Source organism: Fulmarus glacialis, unplaced genomic scaffold (assembly GCF_000690835.1).
Source record: "Fulmarus glacialis isolate BGI_N327 unplaced genomic scaffold, ASM69083v1 scaffold42456, whole genome shotgun sequence".
NCBI lineage: Eukaryota > Metazoa > Chordata > Aves > Procellariiformes > Procellariidae > Fulmarus > Fulmarus glacialis.
The window spans coordinates 5,569-26,931 of NW_009220778.1; the positions used below are offsets into that span (position 1 = coordinate 5,569).

Below are 21,363 nucleotides of genomic sequence, written 5' to 3' on the forward strand. Positions count from 1 at the left end.
GCATCTGCCCTACTGCTAAGTCTTCTGGCCTAAGAACTTCTGCTAAGGAACATGAGACCTCCTGAAAACTCTGCTTCTCATCAGGCAGTTTCTGACATTTCATTTTCTTGGAGTGTTTCAGCATCTCCACCACATCTATTTTTAAACATGTCCTACGCCGAGTGAAGTGACGGTACTTCCCAGGCACATTTACCACATTCATGGCAGGTTTCCATAAGAACATTTTGTTGTCAGAAGGGGCGTAGCACTTCCACTCCTGCTGATACAGCTTTTGCACATGTTGCAAAAGCAAAATAATAGGAAGTCCATCATGAGGTTGGAAGAGAATTTTGCCTTATCATATATTCATTCATGAAGGACATTAGATTTTTTTAAAATATGATTAACTACTTAATTTAACAAAAAAAATCCTGTGAAAATTTGTATGAAAGGACCATCCAGAAGGCTGCCTGTTCCTTCTTGTCCTGCCCCTTCAGGTAGCTGCACCCAGAAAGCATTATCCTTAAATAAAAAAAAAAGTACTAGCTATTTCCAGACTTGCACATTAGGAGGACTGCTTTGGCAGTCTTGCCATAACAGGAGGGCATCACTAAGCCACGCTGTGCCATGGATGCCTCCTCCCCACAGCGATTTGGGTTTGAGTGACGGCCCCGCTGCCGATGCCCCTCGTGGCCCAGCGCCCAGGGGCGAGCGATGCCCTTTCCTAGCAGCAGAAACCCGACGCACAGAGAGATTCAGGGCTGTGACAAAGCCAAATGCAAGCATTTAAAAAACACACCATAGACTTTCTGTCTATGCATCGAGACTGCACTTCCTCACTGCCACGCCAGATGACTGCCGCCACCTTATCTCTGCGGTTACACCTCACCGGGACTCGTCTCTCTTTTCCCCGGGTCCATCACAGCATGGCCTGATCACACTGCTTCCCACAGCGCTGCCAACACTTATCTCCCCATTTCCCCACCCTTCCCAGCCTGCCAGCAGGTCTGCCCATCACACCGAAGCAGCTGAGCAGGTACAGAAAGCCAGGCACGCAGTCAGCTCTCACCCCCTCGCCAGTGCGTAAGCCATAGCAGCCCTCGGGGGTCACCCCATCAGCCCCCCGCAGCACAGGTCTGCGCAGGCACCACACTGTAATGTTGCACATCAGCTTGAAGATTTGCTAGATTTCTTTTCCGTTAGCAGTTTGGGGGATGCCGCGCTGCGTTTGGATTTTATCCTTTCTCCACGTACTGACACAATGAAAAGATGACAGAGCGTGGAGGTGGAAGCTCTTGCCGAGAGCTTGCTGAAGGATGGGTATTTGCATCTGCTGTTTGCTGCCAAAAATAGCAGCAAACCTGAGGTAAGGTAAAGGAGAGCACTGAGCAGGAGGAGACGGCGTGAGAGGAGCCAGGGGACTCATTTATGGGTTATTCTGTCTTTGGGCGATTCCTGTTTGTTCAGTGCTGAGGTTGCCAGAATAGGAACGAGTACTGTGCCACCCCAAAGAGGCAATTAAAACCTACCGATCTATTGTGGTGAAAAGCGGTATGTCCTAAATTCAGTATGCTCCCCAAAATACCACTGGCTTCTCCCAAAATTGCAGTATTTTCAGGTGCATTGATCTGTGAAAAACAGATACACACAGGTATCTATGCTGGCAGGTAGAGGATCATTTTTAAGGGTCCTTTATAACTTAAGGCCTTCCTCCATACGCACAAGTATAACCGTTACAACTGCAGCACACAGCAGTGCCAGAGACATTGTCCTAAGGCAGGTATTTATTTTTCAGCCTAAATTCAAGATTTGTTACAGTTCCTGAACAGGGCACAACCAGTCTTCCAGAAAAGCTTGTTTGTTTTCAATATGTTGCAATGCTTCAGTCAGCAGAAGAAACTATGACCAAAAAGCCTCATAAATTTTATCAAGTATTATGTATGCGTTAGTAATACATTAACTCCTCATCTATCTTCTTGAAAGATTTCACCACTCCAGCTGTGTAGGTTCCCAGTAGGGAAGACCCAGAACAAATCTGTTAGCGCTATGAATAGTATTGTGCGACTCATCCACATTAAAACCCATTTCTTTGGTGCAAGCTGCCGTGATTAATGCTGTGGCAGTGGTTAGGGCTCCCTGTGCTAGTTCAGCTAAGGGATAGCTATATTTAATTTTATTGTTATTCTAGTATGATCTAGTTTTGGTAACAGCTACATCCCTGATCCGATTTTTTTTTTTTTTTTTTTTTTAAACACATAGACAGTGCTTCTGGTCCCGGAGGATGTCTGTCCCACCTGCAGCAGGAGGTCTCAGGTGGGAGATGCCTCAGTCTTCCCCAGGGATTCCCTCCATGGCTAAAGATCTCAACACTGCCAAGATTTTTCTAAGCTTTATCCTCAATCTCCTCCATCACCATTTAAGCCAGTTATTTCTGGCTTAATCTTATCTGTGCATCATGGACATTAAAGAAAGCAGCCCATGCACACAAAAATGTATTCCTTACAAATATTGTCTGTACATTTGCAGACTTATCTTCTCTTGTTCAGCTCCTCTCCAGAGTAAGCCCCAGTCCCTCAGAGTATTTTCCAGTCTCTGGACTGGGAGCCACTGAGCCCAACCCAGCCACTGGCTCCGGGGAGGAAGGAGGGAAGAGTGTGGGTGGGCAGGGTGGGCCGTTCCCTTTCCCTTGCTAATCTCCCTGCTGCCACCCATTTTATGCCTTCGTAACGTGGTTCAGCTGTACATTGAAAAGCCAGCTTTTACACCGACACAGCCCTCATACGCAGTGCTGCCCTTTCACAAGCTGACATGCCAGCGAACAGAAAAGGCACAGCACAAGTCCCACCACCCCATCCCAAGAACGTATCTTTATTGCATTAGGTATTACTGTGTTGCCAGATTCTCTGGTTTGCCATTGCAGTGCCTTACTAACATTTTAATACTCAGGGAATAGCTTCACCTGTGGCGAGACCCTCATGCCACGAGCAGCCCATTGCTCCGAGAAGCCCGAAAGCCCCTGGGCAATCCAGCAGGAGTTTGGCAGCGGCAGGGCTGCCCCCACGGCCTTCCACCCTCCTGCTCTTGCTGGGAAATGGGCACCTGCTCATCAGTTGCTGGAGTTGTCTATTTTCTACCTTAATTTCATTTCAAAGCACAAATAGAGTATCTGCTTCAACACGCGTGCTGCAAACACACAGCTACGTACGAGCACAACCAGGGCAGACCGGCTGGATGAGCTGCGCGTCCAGAAGCTGCTTTAAGAAACGCGAGGACAGAATTGAAACCAAATGCAGCAAAATTTCACATAACTAGACGTATTTAGGGAACTTGCTATACATTACAAGCTGAAAAGCATTTATAAAGCAGACAGGAGCTTAGATTTGATGATGTGCAGGTTCAAAGGCTGCCGAGAAGCTGGGTTAGATGATAATACCTCATTAACGACCAGTATCTAGTATTTTATTTTCGTGTCTGCACTGATAAGAAATGCTGTTCAACAGCATAGGCCGAGACTCAACTCTGTCAGTGACGATTTTAATACTAACTCATAAAAGAAGAAAGCCCTCAGCAGAGTCCTACAACAGCAGGGTCTTCACATCCTTTTGGGAAAGGAGTGCTATTCAGGTATCACTCAAAAAGTCCGAAGGCCGACAAAAAAAAAAATCTCTCCTTCCAGACCCCGAGCAGCTATGAAGCACATCTTGCAGAGCAGTTCCCGCTGGTCTGGGATGACAACCATGCCCTGGCCCCACGTGAACAAAGAGCATCTGTGATACCCAGCACTCCCCTTCTACAACCAGCACTACCTCGGCTTACACGCTAATTAAACAAAATTAGTAGGACGAAGTCCACGTTGTCCAATATTTCAGTCACCCCACAATATCCCTTTAAAATCTATGGGCAATGACTAAGCAGCACAGGTATTGCAAATATAAAATGTTAATTAATTTCTAATATTCAAGACTTTGAGATGACTTTTCAAGCACAACCTTAAACCTGCCCTGGTGGCTTGGGCACCTCTTGGCTCCTACATTATAGATAATGCTACGGAGGGTTTTTTGACTTCCCAACCCCCCTGAAGATGGGCCTTATCTTGTTTAGATTCCTCTCAGGAGGAGATGAAAATCTTCATTACAAAGATGCTTCTAACTCCTTTCGATAAAATACTTGGGCATGGCAGGTGACAGCAGCTGTCTGAGTTCGTGCCACAAAATCACTAGTTGCAAAGACAGATGCTCACCCGAGTCTTACCAAGAGCTGAGCACACGCTTACCGCCCTTGATTGCTGATAAACGGCAACGCTTTCCCCAGGGCATAATCAGATAAAATACAATCAAGCAAAATCTGGAAGACAGGGTTTGGTGGGGGGTTCTTGTTTGGTTGAATGGGGGCTGTGGGTTTGTTTGCCTTTTTTTTTTTTTAATAAAAAAAGAAAGTAAAAGTGCATTTCGTGCTTTCTTTTACCTCACTGCAAACCTTTTGTCCTTTCCAGGTAATATCATTGGTTCTGGGATCTTTATTTCACCAAAAGGAGTTTTGGAGCACACTGGCTCGGTGGGACTCGCTCTCATTATTTGGGTGCTTGGTGGCGGGGTGGCTGCCCTTGGCTCGCTATGTTACGCCGAACTGGGAGTCACTATCCCTAAATCAGGAGGGGATTATTCCTACGTCACAGAGATTTTTGGTGGGTTAGCTGGGTAAGTACCCTATGTCTATAAAGTAATTTGAAAATACGTTTATACTAAGTATATTAAGTGCGGAAAAGATGTCTAACTTGGAAGAGACAGGGAACATTTATCAATAAAATGCTTTCGCAAAGTCATTCTTTCTGCTCTCATTAGAAATATCAAATCGCCCCTACACAGAGCTACGGATGCTTTAACTTCCCTCTCCGACTCAATGAAGTCTGTGAAAGGAAAGAACGGCGCTGTAAATGACGCTCTGTCCAACTCACATTCCTGCGTGCCAGCCATAAATGATCAGTACCTTGTATTGAGAAGCTTCATGCAGCAGGGAAGCCAGGCCGGAGCTACTTACCATAAACCAAAGCCCTCCTTTAACTACCAGTGCAGAAGGCAGCAAGTATTTCTATGGCATTACAGTGCGAGACCTTCCTACAGTAGAATCCAGAAAATTGCTGGAGAAGGAGATTTGCCCACAGAAGCGTCCCAGGCGCAGGTGCCCGCCTGCCGCGCTGCCTCCCTTACTGCAACTGTACAAAATAAGTGTTGTAAATTCAAAGAGGGGGAAATGCTAACTCAGGGAATGATTTCTCTTTGAAAATACCACAAACGGAGTAGTGTGACTAAGGGAGGAAGGGACAAGTGAGAAGAGGTCATCATTTATACTTGACTGTATATTTTACTGTGTCTTCAACAAGAAAAATGAAACTGATAGTCACAGCTTACTAGAGAAGCACTTTCTGGCCAGCTTGCTCATTTGCGAGTAAAGAGGCCATGCCACATGTTGGCGTTTTATTTGTGAAAAAGAAGGACCATAAGCAAAAGGTAGAGAAAGGAGGAGGAAAAAAAGAATATTCCTTCTCATTTGAGATGGAAAACAAGCTCGTAACAGTTGAGCTGGCTGCTGAGTAGATCAGCACAGGCTAGAGTAAATCAGCACATGCGTAACGCCGGCAGGCTGTCACCCTGTCCCATGGGCTGTCCCCTTGCTGGTGCCTGCCTCGGCTCAGTGCCACCGGGCACAGCCAGCAGCTGAAAACATGCTAGGTGACAAGGTAGTTTTCTGATGCTTGTCAGACTTAAGCCATTGACTTATACTAGTTCTCATGAAGGTCTGTGTATCTTTGGTCGAAGGAATCGCTTCTCTGAATGTTGTCCCACTTTGCATAGAAAACTACACTGGCATCGCAGCACGGATTGAGGTAACAACAATATTGGCTTGCTTAGCCAAAATCTCAACTAGTCTTCACTGAGGTTTGTTCTCTCACGGGGCAGGAGCTGCACGGCAAAGCCCCCGCTCCCCTGGGAGGCTGCGGCAGGCCGTCAGCAGCTTCCCCCATCGCCTGCTCCCAGGAACGGGGCCTGCAAAGAAGGACCACGCACATGGCAGAGCACAAAACTGCACAAGGGGTCACAACTGCCGTCCTGGGAATGTTGCTGTGGGGGAGGCCAGAAACTATGGGAGTTTCACAAAACCAGAAGAATTATGCTTTCTAAGGGAGAAAAAGAAAGTAATTTGAAATCAAGTACAACTAAACCTGGCTTTAGTTGTTCCTCAGCTCACTCTCTGTGCCATGTTCAGAGAATTTGCACGGTAATGGAAAGGACCAGGCTATGCAATTGCTGTAACAAACCACACACCCGTTGACTGATCTCTGCCCAGCATTTACCAGGGGATAGAGCGAAGCTCTCGCCTCCCAAAGCGGGGAGCTCTCTGCTGCGGCAGCAGCTTGCTTGGTGTCCAGACTTGCGATGCACAAGCAATATCAAAAAAGCACAACCTTATCACCTGAAGGGAAGCAGTGCTCCCGTTCTTGTTTTGCAAAGAGACTTTACCTTTTCTCCCAAGAAAATAGACCATGTCGTAAGTATGACAAAGGGTTGCCTTAGGCAAGAAGCCTCCAGGTAGGTTTTGGTGTAAAAAGGGGGGGCTCAGTCATATTTTCCAGTAAAGCCTGGCTGAGATTGTGCCCTGCTGTGCTTTGCTGAGCCACCACCTAAAGCCTGCAGCTTTGGGGAGCTCTCACAAGCACCTTCAGTTTTCCACTTCGGAAGTGCCCATTCCCGCACTGGCACTCGCACGTGGGGCTCTGGGCTGAAAGGGGCCCTTCGGGAGCCTGCACTGTGCCTCCCCTGAGGAAAAAACCACTGCTTCTCCGAAAGTTCAATTTTCTCTTCTGATTTAATCCTTCTACAGCAAAGAACATCGAATTCAGCACACAAAGCTTTAGTGCATCTGCAAAAGGATTTTCCCAATGGCAAATCTGGTTGGTCTGGTTTATTCACATGCAGATGTTTATTATAGGAGCACATGCCATACCCACCCAGACCACAACATTTCCTCTTCAGTTCTGTTGTCTTGTCCCCACCCTCCCCGTTTATTATGGTTTCCTGCATAGGTATAAGGAACAAAGACGTACTATTTGATTGTAACAGCCATTGGAGTACAACATGCCCCAGCTTCTGTGCCTGGCAATATTCATAGTTGGTTGCGTTAAAAAAAAAAAATTAAATCATAACCCTGCTAGGTGTGATGTAAGAAGGTAAACGGAATAAAAGCGAGAGAGGTAGGGCAGGGCCATCTCCTGAGCTGGCAGAAGCTCTGGCTGCACAGCAGCAGCCCTGCTCCGAGTCCAAGTCCAGCTAAAGGACAGTGCGTGAAGCTGCTGAAAGCGGTGGCGATGGCAAACCTCAGCTGGAGGTTACCCTGCAGAAGGGACGCTCCCCAGCAGCTCCGGCCAAGGGAGAAGGAAGAGGTGAGGGAGGGCTCCTCTTGCACTGGGCTCTGGTCTGGCCAGAGAGCAGACTTCCCGCTTTCATCTTCATTTAGAAATCATCCTGGTTTTAAATAGTGTTTGTGTATGAGCACACTAGCTGCAGGGAATGTGTCACATCCCATGCTGCTGGAGCCATCTGACCACAGCTCATCTTGCATGCATGTGGGCTTGCATGTCTGTACAGGTCATAAGAAGAACATTGCCCAAAATAGCAAATAATAGGCTTAATATGTATTCTTGCAGAAGACAATGAAAAAATTCAGCTTCATGAAAAACCCACTAGTGTGTTTTTGATAAATACAACTTCTTCTGAATAGCAATAGCGTTGCAACTAACATAGCTGCTTCACCAGCAGCGACTGATGCCTGGACATACGTCCTTACTGAACATCAGTAGTATTGAAATCAGCAGAGAGCTCTAAGCACTTATCTAAGTGATAAGTGTCACTCCAAACTGCAAGTAAAACATGCTTCAAATATACTTCTATGTTTCCTTTTTGTAGTTGTTGTTGGTGCAAAAATCTAAAGTTTCCAAAGGCAATAATTCTTTCAGCAATGTAGGATAATATTAATAATATTCAAACTAGCTCCAACTTTCTTAAACCAGCTTTTCCCCTGATAAGTTGATCTGTACTACAGCATCTATTTCAAACTGTTTCCTTTTGTTAATGACACACAAGTAGGGTACCCTCTAATTTTCTATTTTCACAGGCTGCTTTGACTTCATGATATTTTATATCTAACGTGAGATCCTCTTGGGAGCACAGACACATCCCAAATACATGTTTGAGAACCAATTTCACCAAGTCCACTAGACTATTAGACCGAGATCAAACCATGCCATTCATTTCTTTCCACAGGTGAGGAAATTAGTATGCAGAGATACCTGCAAAAAATTCAGTTTTGGTCCAGGGATGCCTGGCACTTCCACATGAACGCGGCACCTTCCCAAAAGCAGCATTTCCCAGCACAGATTGTCACTTATTCTAGCGTGTTTCTAAAATGGGGGGACGAAATCTAATTAGAGATATTATCTAATGCACATGCACATTGATGGGAGGATAGCCATTAACTTCAATGGACTTTGGATCAGACTCAGCAACAAAAAACACAGCAGAAGCCATCTAGCTAGCAGCTATTGACGCTCGTTACGCAAACATAACAGTTTGGTTCGGAATACAGGCAGGAAGGTTATTTTACCAGCCCTTTCACCATCAGCACAAGCAGCAGCTCAAATTTCCCACACCATCTCCAATGCTCAGGAAAAAAAAGAAGGGAGGGAGGGCAGGAAATCACAAGAGCAGCTACATCTTCCTTTTCCTCTACATTCAGCTGTCTTGAGCCTGTTTCTAAAGGTCTGATCACTTCTTAATCAGCAACGAGAGAAGATTTAACTTCTCAGGTTCTTATAGTGCTGTAAATAACTGAGTAACTCTGAAAGCCTGTCAGCCAGGGTTCAGCTCCTGACAGCCTCAGTGCCACAACTCAGCCCTCGGGGCAGTAATTCCCCCTCTTTCCATTTGAAGAGCCAGGCAAAGGTAACTCCAGGTGTGCCACGGTGACATCTCCCTGCTTCAAGCTGGGCTTTGGGCTTCCAGCACCGGTTACGCTCCCACTACACGACTGCCCAGGGCAGAAAGCGCACCTCGGCTTGCACCTCGACTTGTCAAATTGTGTGCACCGTGATAGCAAGGATGTCTGAAACTCAGTTATGTCTGCAGGAGATTTCAGCCCTGTGTCACTTAAATTAATTATAGCTGATCTGGAACAGTTGTTCTTTGCTAAGGAAGTTGTACTCTTAACTCTTCCTACACAACAGATGATAAAAGGTGGTGCTTTAAAAGCAAAGACTTCCTAGAAGACTCAGAGTGTTGGGTAGTCATATTGGGATTAATTCCTGCCTGCCAGCCACAGCAAACGCCACCTTCCCACAAGCAATTTAACTCCAGAACAGCCATCCCTGGCTGGCCGGGCCTCCGGATCCCGATCCTGCCCCTGGCAGCCACCAGCACTGGGAGCAAGGCAAGTGCTCGGCAGTGCAGCCCCGGCCCCAGCAGCTGGATGTTCAGGGACATGAACGTGATCCCAGTGACCAGCATGGATGTCTTTTTCTCAAAACCAGCCTTTGGTTAAAACTTACCTGGAAATACAAGATAAAAGTGGGCCTACATCTTAGGCAAGCTTCCTTCTTGTTTTAATGCCATCTCTCATTTGAGGTTCCCATTTGACAGTGCAGCTTTGTCACCCTCTGCTAAAATCCTGCATTTACTTTAATTGGTGTTATCAGTCCTGCATGTATTTCAATTCAGCATGAAACAAATTGACTGTCAGAAATCTATTGAATTATTTACATTCCCATTAAACCGTATGCTACCCAATACCAACTGTAACGCACTCTGTATTACAGCATAGAAGCAAGGGCCAATTTTGCCTGAAATACCATTTTCAGAGTCATTCTCCCCACTGAACATTTTTAGCTGAACACAGTTCTCGCCTACGTAAATTGTATGGGCTAAGATAAATGTGATAGGGAAGAGCTGGTGGCCTCTGCCCACCAAACCCCACGGCGCTGCCGGAGCCCTACCAGCTGGCAGCGGTGCTGCCGGGCACACACAGCTGGGGCTTGTGCAGGGGCAACAAGGGCTGAACTTGACCTTGCTCAGCACCGCCAGCATCCTAACCCTAGCAGCAAATTATTAGTGCAGACTTTAAGTCATGTTTAGTCTTCAGCGGGGACCAGCTGGGTTAGCTCACCCAGCGAGTGGGGTCTGCAGAGCTACCCCAAACTGGGTACACCACACACAGCACCGAAAAGCACAAAGCAATTACTGGAGGAAACTGCTCTGAACCATGATGAAAAAAATTAGAAATTAAAAAAAAGGAGTCACAAAACAAAATAAAGAGAAAGGGAAAAAAAAAGCTGTGCTTTAAAAACAACAGTGCCATTTGAGAATGTAACCAGCTCTTGCATCATGCCAGTTTACCAAATTAACTCTCTGGTAGTTAATAAGAAAGAGGAACCATCAGATTACCCCATACTTTTCAGAAACAAGGCAAAGTAAAGGATAGGACTGAGACACTCACCACCTCGGCCAAAGAAGCACCCGGCAAGCAGCACTCCCTCCCTCCAGGTTAACGGCACTAGGAGGGACCCCCCAGCTGTGCCAGATTTAAGGGGCTGGCAGCAGGCAGCATGCTGGGAGGGAGCAGCCTTTAAAAGAGCAACCCACGTAATCTAGAAATTACATTATCTTATTTGAAAATATAATTTCTGATCCTCATTTGTACTGGGCATCCCTGCACATTACATTTGTGCATGTATATGAATGAATGATGTATCTGTGTGTGTATGTACATGACAAGAAGGATTTCGCTTTCCTGCAATGACTACTTCTCACTACAGAAATAATACTACTTCAAATATTTTAAAACACTAGCCAGATCCACTGCTGCTTTTGTAAGTATTTTTTTCTTCCTTTTCCCAGAGTGAGAAACCAAACTATCTCACACTTTATATTTGCAAGGGTACCTTGATCGGTGCAATCACCTTCAGCTGCAGCTAGAGGCAGACAACCAGCTGAGCAATCGCGGAATACCGCAGCACTGAGCTGCCCTGGCCCAGGTCGCAGGGCCAACCCGAACTGTGACAAGAAACCCCCCGATGACTGGCGGGGAGCTGGTAGCAGCCCCAAGAGTGCAGCTGGCCCGCAGCTGGGGGCCCTGCCGAAACCCTTCAGAGATGCCTTCAACGTAGGGACTGCTGTCTGCTGAGGTAACATGTCGGCCCAGGAGCAACAGAGATGCTTTCGCTTTGACATACAGAGCTAAATGAAAGCGTGCCTACTGGGCATAATCCTCACTCTTCCATACATCCCTAAACTGTGCTTTGCTTAAAAATGTTTAATTTAAGATCCAGATTGCGCTGGGAAAATGGGAAAAAGGATGAGGAGAGGCAGAAGTAGGTGACTGTTAGGTGTGACCAGGACAAGGGTGCTCAGTCCTGATGCCTCGGGAGCCGTCCTGAAGCACTGCACAGCCGAGCGTGCATTACCTCCTCCAGCACACCTCCAGCACTGCTTTCTTCTGCTTTTTCTTGTCTTTTCAGGTTTCTGCTGCTGTGGAGCGCGGTGCTTATCATGTACCCGACCAGTCTGGCCGTCATTGCGCTGACCTTCTCAAACTATGTCCTGCAGCCCGTCTTCCCTAACTGTATCCCCCCCTATAATGCCTCCAGGATCCTCTCCATGGTGTGTTTACGTGAGTATTTGCTTCTTGCGCACACACAAAGCTTGCCTCGGTTTTACATGGGACCACCCGAGGGGCCACTCCAGCCAGGCTGGAGTCCTGGCCACAACCCAAAAGGCAAGCAGGGAGGTCCCAGGACAAGCACCATGACTGGTGTGGGATATTCAGTCTCTTCCCGTTTGCCTGTAGCAAGCACAGTGGGCTGGAGCAGGGCGCAACAGTGCCCGAATTCCTGTGGGTCCCGGGGAAAGTGGGGGCAGGTGAGCTTGCGGGATGGGGCAGTGCTGTGCTCTCTGCAGAGCCATGGGTGCCTGGCACAGGTGGGCAACCGGCACAGGTTGCCCACCAGCACAGGTTATCCACCAGCACGGGTTACCCACCACCGTTTGAGCCCCTCCTAGTCTTCTTTTACATTCACAAATGCGAGCGTGTAGGAAGCGCAGCATGCCACTGGCTCTGCATTAATTACTTACGGAGCTGGCAAAAGCAAACCAGAGCTACGGGGACGGAAGACGTTCACCGTTTCCATGAGGAGGCGGCGATCCCTGCAGGTTGAGCACTTCTCAGGCACAGTTACTAGAGCTGGGGGAGCCCCGACCGGCAGCACCCGAGGCGGGAAGGCTGCTGGCTGCCAGGGGTGCCCCTGCAGCTGGGAGCCTCCTCGGGAAAGGCAACGCTCCTCCTCACCTCGCTCCCAGCCACGCCAGAGCTCCCCGCAGGAACGTGCGCGTCAGTCTGTGTTTTTCAACGCTTTGACTGTGTGTTCTTAAATAAACATAATTTCATTTCACTGAATTCAGTCTTTTGCTCTCCAGTCCTCCTGACCTGGGTGAACAGCTCCAGCGTTCGATGGGCAACGCGCATTCAGGATATATTTACAGCAGGAAAACTCTTAGCCCTGGCCCTTATCATTATTGTGGGCTTCATACAGATCTTTAAAGGTACTCTGTGAGACAGCTCTAACACGGGTATGGTACTGTTGATAGACTTGATCTTTCCCACCTACTGCACTGTTTCCTTCTTACAAACCGACCCGAAGGGGCGCTGGGTTTAGCCGAGCTGCGAGGCTGTATACTCACACAGCCGTGGAAAGGATGGCGCAACAAAGAAATCAGCTGTATCCCTTTAAAAAAGTCCCTTCCCGGCCCGTCTTGTTGTTTGATAGCATAAAGGAGGGCAGCTGACGATGTTTGGGAACAGTTACTGAAATTTTTTAATCCGTCGTATGTTCCTTAAATTTGAAGTGTTCTGGGTGTAAAACGAATAAGCGATGCCTTGCCCAGGGCAGGAAAACACCTGCTTCATTTTGGGCACTAGCCCAATTTCCTACAAAAAGTCACTTATAAGATTGAAAATAGGCAAAAAAAAGTCTCCCCGATTCACCAACTTAGTGGAAAGCAGAAAACACAAAAGGCTCATAATGTTTTTATTGTGTATATGATGAGTCATATAAAGGAAGATGAAATATGACATTTACAGAGAGCAGAAAACTTGTTTTCTCAGTGGTAATAGTTCCACAATCTTGACAAATCTTCCAGCCCCAGACACATTTTATTTCTCAGTATTTCTGCTAAACAGCACCAAACTTTTGTAAATGAAAACCACATTAAGAACAGGTAGGAATTTACCCCACCAAGGAGCCATCCTCAGACAGTGGAGGTTGGCAAAGGGTCCCATGAGTCGCGGCGGTGACACCGGTGCCGCGGCACAGAGGGCAGTGAGGGGTGCCCGTGCGTACAGCCCGAGCTGCCGCCCCAGGACGCCGTCCCGCAGAAAGCACTGCAAGTGCAATGCCAGCCTGTGGTGACATGAAGAGCATGAAGTCCCAAATCCAATAAGGAATAAAGAAAAAATATAAAGAGCAAAAGTTGACCTATTTTGCGGTGTCTCTGGTAGGTAGGGGTGGCTTAACTTCTTGCTTGTGCTCTCTGTGCAGGAAACTACAAAGAGCTGACACCAAGCAATGCATTCAATTTTTGGATGACTCCATCCGTGGGGCATTTAGCGTTAGCTTTTCTTCAAGGGTCGTTTGCATTCAGTGGCTGGAACTTCTTGAACTATGTAACAGAAGAACTGGTTGATCCCCGCAGGCAAGTATCCATTTCCATGCCATCCACATTTTCTTGAAGTGCTGAGACATTGGAGCCATCTGGTAGTGTTACTCATTTAATAAGCTGCAGCGATGTCCTTCCATGTCTATGGGACCAGTCTTTCTAAAGGAGAGAGAGATTTTTTATTTACAGCAGATAGCAGGCAAGTTAAAGAAACACTGAAATTACAAATATGTTGCACAAGGCATTCACTGAATCAAACCAGCCTATAGACAAAGCAGTACCGCTATGGCACTATTCAATCATACAGCGCTTCTATATCAGAAAATTAAGCACTGATGAGATGCCACACAAGTATCTATAGGGGGAATCACTCCTATTAGAAAAATGTTGAATTATGCTGGAAGTCGCTTTGCTTTTTCACCCAAAGCGGATCTTCCACAGACACCTGAAAGAGAAGATTAGAAAGTCGTTGCACGTAGCGTGGCTGCGGGCACCTGCCCGCCAGGGCGACGAGTGTCGGGTCGCTGCTGGACCTGGGTACTGGAAGGAGCTTGGAAATGATTTATCACGAACAGGCTGGAAAAGCTGGAGGGAAAGTGAATTTTAGTTTAGTAAAGCAAAGCTCAAATGTTTCAACATTTCTGAGCTGATGAAGTGGAATGACAAATGCCAAGAGCAGCTCTCGGAGCATTAGTTATTTCTGGGCATCCAATGCACACAGCAATTAAACACGGAGAAATTTAAGCTAGTACACAGCCTGGATGGGAATGAATTAAAGCTGCAGCCTTACAAGTGGCTCTGCACATGCCTTCATACTAGTGAGTGGCAAAGTGCATGTCCAGAGATCTTGGCAGGAATAAAGAAAGTGTGGTAATGTGTTCCCTCAATAAAACACCAACATTTTAACGGACCACCACAATTTCAAAGCTGGATAATGAAAAGTTATGACTTAAATAAGACAAATATGGCCTTAGTTGAGAAATAAAGAGAAAAAGGAGTGAAAGGCCTTTTTTTATTATTATTTTTGCAGCCTCTGAGGGGAAACTAAAATATAAAAAAAAAATTGGATAACCAAAAACACTTCCTATTTTTACTAAATCTGTTCAAAATCACAAAGGTTAAATATGTTTTTTAAAAACTTTTTTCCAAATCTGATGCCCAGAGAAAAATGCATTATTGCATTAGATACAAAAAAGGCGTCCACCTCTAAGGAGGTCCCTGGATCGGAGGTCAAGTACATCTGTACGACTGTAGGTTGCCACGGTGTTGTATGACCAGACCAGGTTTACAGCACGGGATGGGCCAAGGCAGCCACCTGAACAACAGGACCCCGTTCCTTTTCAGAGCAGGTGAAGGTAAAGCAAAACAAGGCATTTTATTCCACCGCTGGTGCCTGTATATAGGGCTTTTGAGAAACAGCCATTTTGTTTTTCAGCAACACACTGCCTCCATCCCAACCAACAGCCCAAAGGGAGCACGTGGTATTTTTGCCCCAGGGAGCTCCCCTGCAGCCGTGGCATTTCGTAGCAATTTTAGCCTTCTCCAACCTGCAGCGGGTCAAAGAGCCGACGGAAGCGCTGCTCCCCTCCAGAGAAACAGCCGATGCACCCACCCAGCTGGGTGACCTCCCCCGGGCCGTACACGGTTGTTGTGGTCTCGCTGTGCATGACTGTAATTTCTTATCTACCCTCCTAATTCTTTTATTAGGAACCTACCTCGTGCCATATTCATATCCATCCCATTGGTGACATTTGTGTATACGTTCACCAACATTGCATATTTCACTGCCATGTCACCCCAAGAGCTCTTGTCCTCCAACGCTGTGGCGGTAGTAAGTAAACCATTCCCTGGATGTCTAAAATACACTTTGATTTCGGTTCTGTGCTTTGCAGTGTATTTCAGTTTCTCTGCCTTCTGTTGCTTTAGACATTTGGTGAAAAGTTACTGGGCTATTTTTCCTGGGTTATGCCAGTCTCAGTGGCCCTATCTACATTTGGAGGAATAAATGGATACCTTTTTACCTCATCAAGGTTAGATGGAGTACAATTTTATGAACGTTATCTAATTTGGGGAGGGGCTGTTATAATTTCATTTGCTAAAGAAATGTTAGCTAGACGTTTTGGATGTTGTAGAGCATGAGGGCGTTGTTGGGCGTGTTGGATACATTCCGTTATGAATTGCTCTGTTTCGAATCAGCAAATGTAATATTGAATCGCGAATCTCTTGCAAAATAATCTTTACGAGCTACTGAAAGTGTCTGCAGATGTGGAATAACTCATGCTAAGAGCCAAACACGGCTTTAGCATGGAACCAAAGTCATTTTACATCAATAAAGTTCCAGTAGCTACAAGCTAAACTGTGCTTCACTCAAAGAGGAGTTTCAGGGCCTGGTGCTGTTCCCAGTTTCAGACATTTTCATTCCCATGCTGGAAAATCTCCTTTCAGGCAAGATGCTTTGCATGCACACTGCTGATAGTGGGGCCAGAATCTGTGAAGTCTGTTATATTGCAGTCTATAAAGTCTATTTATATTAATTGAGCTCTCTGAACTGAATTTAAAAGTTATAAAATTTTTTTCAAGGAAACGACTTAAGTCTTAAGTACCTTGGGAAAGTTAGTTATCTCAGCACTTTCGTGAGTATAATGAGATGCAACAAATCTGAGTGCATATGTAACAGGTTATGCACTTAAAAATGAAATCTTAATCTTATCCAAAATCCTTTTGACACGGGAAACATTATCTGTGAGGGTTTTTATGCCTTGGCTATGTATGGCTGATCACCACACAACCTTCACAGTATTCATCCCACCCTGGGATGGCAACGCTGTCCAGCAGACAGGGACTGGACAGATTTCGGTCCTTCTCCTCAGAGGTAATTCAGCATCTCAGAGCAGGTCGTTTCACAGGTGACATTAGCCGTTAAAGGCCTCGTATACTGAAGGGTCTAGTTTAAATAACTTACGCCAGGCTACACAGGCAGTCTCTAGTCGTCTCCTCAGTCACAGCCCAGCACCCGCAGGCCACAGCTCCCCTCCATGGCAAGACCGATGCAGGCGGTTGAGATTAGAGACATTATATGGCTAAATACCGAAGAGGCCGTTGTACACCCAGTAGATTCAGCATTACTATTCTTATTTCCAGGTTATGTTTCTCCGGTGCCCGAGAAGGCCATTTGCCGAGTTTGCTTGCCATGATCCACGTCAAGCAGTGCACGCCCATCCCCGCCCTGCTCGTCTGCGTAAGTTTTACGTCCCTGCTCTGTCGCCCTGTAGCCTGCTCTTAGAAATACTGAATCACGGAGGGGAGAGCTGGAAAAATCCTTGAGAGGCCATTTTACCCCAGAGTAGTAGAAGTTGGCGGGTCTTGGCTGAGCCAGCCGACAGCCCCAGAGAGGAGCAGCCTTAAGCCTCTGAAATAATCTCTCCCACTGCCAGCCACCCGTGACGCTTGCAGGGTTTCCCTCATACCTAAGTCGAGCTGCAATATAAGCCCATTACCACTTTCCTACCCACAGCAGAGGTAGACAGTGGCTTTTGAAACAGAGATACTTCATTTAAGAAAAGTCGAGCTCTTTTGACCAATTTTGCCTGCTTTCCACAAACATTTGGAAATCCCCATGGTCACTGCTAGTCCCACTCGAGCAGGGCTGGTTTAGATCCCACCACCAAAGCCAGAGATGTGGCGGGTCCCAGGGAGAGGACAAAGTGCTCCAGAAGTTACTTACTCTCAATGAGCAAGACGACTTGTGAGGGATGATCGGGCAGTGCTTTGAGGACCAGGGGTATTTCTTTTCTGTGGGCCAAAAAATTAAGTAGGGACAATGATTCCAGTGGCCCTGAATAAAGCATCTGCTGAATGGTACATCAGGCAGACAAGAGGTCATCTGCAAAGATCAGAAACCAATGGGCCAAGTGTTGGGCAGGCTTGGGGCTGGTCAGGTTGCCAGTGTGCTCCCCCGGGAAAAAGATTTCTCTGACTTTTTATACAGCATAAATGTCCACGATACTAATGACTTACAGAAGTTATTATTTGAAACAAGGACCTTTATACACTTTTACCAATAGCGAAGCTAGAATAAGTGATGGGTTTTACTGTGGCGTAGAAGATGTTGAAGAGGGAAATGATTCCTGGTGCTGCCGTCCCCAGCTGCGTGGCCTAAGCAAGGGAATTCCCCAAAGGGCATTTGCCTGAAACTTCGGCTGCATCAACTGCTGCCCACTGCAGATTTGCCACTGATACCAAAACAGCGAGGGTTTGACCCCAAATGCACGAGGAAGGTGCACGTTTATGTGTCTCCCAGCTCTAACAGCAATTCTGGCACAATACACCCAGACCAAATTTCACCAAATAAGCCTCTGGCACGTTTGACTTTTATGACAAAATACCCGTCTAGCTGAGGCTTTATGGCATTCCCAGGGCTTAGTGCCCCACCACAAACATCCTGCGCATTGCCTGTGCAGGGCTTCGGGGTAAACTGCCCGCGGTCTGCCCTGTCCCGGGCAGCCAGACAGCGCTGGCCCCATCACAGGCTCCCGCGGGCAGCTCAGCGCTGCTGGTGCCGATAAAGCAGAACCCTTTTGTCCTTAAAAACGCATCGGCTGAAATAACACGCTGAGTTTCAGAGGCTGTTTCGCTGTGACACAGCCCCGACATGAGTGGGCTGCCTGAGCCGAGATGGCCCATCAATCAGGCGTACGCCAGCCCCCCGCTCTGCTCAAACCTCCCTTGAATTACAGTGCAACTCACAGAACCAGCCTGCATATCGATTCATCATTTGAAGGTGTTTTAATGCAGCTCAGGGTATATCAAATGCTGCTAGGAAATATTAATTTCTTAAATATAGAAATTAATAAAAACAAATAGAAATCTAAAAATAATATAGTGTAGGCAGCTACAATAGCAAACTGGGTCAGACTTCAGGAAAACCTCATTAATAGATCAGGTTCCTTTTTCCCTTCCAATGAATCACGCCTAGCTCTTCGCATGAAGAAAGGTTTCTTTGTACATGGAGAAAGGCTTTTTTAACATCGCCAGTGAGACCTGTACTTTTACTAATCCTTTCAAAAATCAAGGGGCCAAGCTAAATGTAAAATAAACAGACTGGGGTTTTTTTTAAAATAAACAGTGGGGAGCCCCCGCCTGCCGTGCCGGTTGGGGGGAGCAGCACACCCCTCTGCAGCCTGGTACCACGCGGGGATCACGCCCACGCCACGAGCAGATCTGACACATCAGCGTCACCTACGCACGAAATCTCACTGCTCCGAGCGGCGCCGCTGCAAAACCCGTTAGCGGCAGGAGAGGGTCTGTCAGGGGAAAGCAGGGAACGTGTTACATGACACCGCTACAAAACCGTCCTATTTCAAATCCATTCTGTGGTGAGACTGCTCAACGTGTTGAAATCCCCCGCCCCCGCCAAGCCTGCGAGGCTTTGGACAGGGGAACAGAGGGACCAAAGGGTCGTTTGATTGCAGTGGAGCATAACTCCTGGTGCCGGTGGTGCCGAAGCCCTCCCTCCTGAGAGGACTTTGCTATTGAAACAGCTAATTAAGAAGAAGGGACATGGCAAAAAGACAGCCTGGAGTAACACAGCCCCAAATCTTGAGTGCTCTTTGGAGGGATTTGGATATGCAGTTTCCCTCAGACAACGTTTGCAGGATCGGTACGTGGTGCAGGCACGGGCTCGGCTCAGCTCCTGGGGTACCGACGGGCAGGGGTGCGGGACCCCAGGACCAACCCCCTGGCCCCCGAGCCAGCTCTCCTGGCTTTACAGAGTTACGCAGAAATACAATACAAACAAGCAAGCGTAGGCATGGAAATTTCCATCCATCTGCCAGTTTCCAAACACGAGTAATGCTCAGAAGATTAATGATGCCGGTCATCTCAGCATGAGCCATGGGCCAGCGGGGGGAAAGGGCAAAGCTCTTATTCTTTATAATATACAGGGCACCTGCAACAACATAGTGCGCTGACCACAACGTGTTAGTCTGCAAGAAATCCTTCTTTTATCAGAAGTCCTCACCATAGGGTTCAATAGCTTTTAAAACATGCAACAGAAATGGATGAGCGGGGCCACAGGGAGCTCAGCCAGTCCTCCCAGCGCTGCCTGCCTGGCCATGGGCAGCGGAGCCACCTCTGCCAGCACCCCGGGGTATTTGTAAACAGGCCCGCTGGTCTCAGGCTTTGGCATGCTCCAAACCCTGAAACCCCATTCAGCCCCAGGCCTGGGGCCACAGCTCGGGGATAAGGCATCGAACTGCAGAAGGGAGCAGATGCCCAGCAGAGGCCATAAACAAAAGGAGTTTAACTGCTTTTATGGGTTTTTTGCTTGGTTTTATTGCTTTGAAGCTACCTTTTCTAGTAATGACCATGCTTCTCTCTTTGCAGTGTTTGGCCACTCTTGTCATCATGCTCGTTGGAGACACATACACGCTAATCAACTACGTGTCATTTATTAACTACCTCTGCTACGGAGTGACAATTATAGGCCTGATCGTGTTACGCTGGAAGAAACCCAAAATCTTCAGACCTATCAAGGTGACAATGCTAAAGCTAAGTCTCTTGGTCGCAATAGCGATGCAAAGGGTGGGAAAGGCACACCAAGTCCTCCCGTTTTGAAGAACGGTTTATTTTTTGAAGGAGTGGTAATGCTTTAAGGTCCCCAACCATGTCCCAAAGTGCCATTAGTGTAAAATCAGGGTACGCAGGCAGACCCCTTGTGAACTTGCTGGGATGGGCAGAGGGGATGACAGCGGTGGAGGGAAGGGGGGCACGACCCACAGGGGGTCCTGAAGCTGCAGCGCTGCCCGCAGGCTCCACAGCCCCCTGCTGCCGGTCGGCCACTGCGGTTGCTCTGCACAGTCGTGCTCTGCTCTGCTCTCTCCTGCCAGGTGAACCTCCTTGTCCCCATCACTTACCTGGCGTTTTGGGCATTTCTGCTGATCTTCAGCTTATACTCCGAGCCGGTCGTCTGTGGAGTTGGACTCATTATCATTTTAACTGGAGTGCCAGTGTTTTTTCTTGGAGTCTACTGGAGAAATAAACCAAAGTGTGTAAATAGGCTAATAGGTAAGCCAGCGCCTCGGTGCCTCGCTGCGCTCCTGGGGCCGCTGGTTGTGCTCGGGTCTGCAGGGATCTGCTTACCCTCTGACGCATCGGCACCCAAAGAGCCAGCGAGCCGCCCGCGCGAGCCTGACCGCCGCTCTCGGTCACAGGGAGCCCCTGGGCGCAGAGTGGCTCTGCCTTCAGCGGCGTTTTTGTGGCCAGACAGCACTTGCCTTTGAGCAACTGCTTTTCTCGCTCCTGGGCACGTTTGCCTCCTTTCGTGCCCCCGTGCATCTCCCCACCTGCTCAGCTCGCTCACAGCAGCCTGTCCCAGAGCAGGTGCACAGGGGTATAACTTTAAGCATATGAAGACTAAACGAGCTATCACAAAAGGACTAATAAATGGCCGAGAGCTTTGCCTCCCTCCTGCCCTGCTTTCCTCCTGCTGTGCCACCAGCACGTCCTGCTGCATAAGCCCCGCGTGGCCTGATGAATTATTTCATACTGAAAAGATAAGAAAGCCTTACTTTATCACTCAAGTAAAATTAAACTGAGCCTAAGTATTTTATGTTTTGGTTGTGTTTTG

The 21,363-nt window shown here is 47.5% G+C and overlaps 1 protein-coding gene across 1 annotated transcript; it reads left to right on the top strand.

Annotated features, from left to right (window-relative positions):
• Positions 1-4,471: 4,471 nt before the first annotated feature.
• Positions 4,472-20,801, top strand: SLC7A10 (solute carrier family 7 (neutral amino acid transporter light chain, asc system), member 10; the record flags this gene model as incomplete). Its single annotated transcript, XM_009580878.1, has 9 exons — positions 4,472-4,676; positions 11,543-11,694; positions 12,498-12,623; positions 13,619-13,772; positions 15,444-15,567; positions 15,663-15,766; positions 16,878-16,974; positions 20,121-20,270; positions 20,624-20,801. Coding segments are annotated over 9 exons (1,290 nt in total), but the record flags the coding sequence as incomplete, so codon positions are not given.
• Between the last annotated feature and the right edge of the window lie 562 nt (positions 20,802-21,363).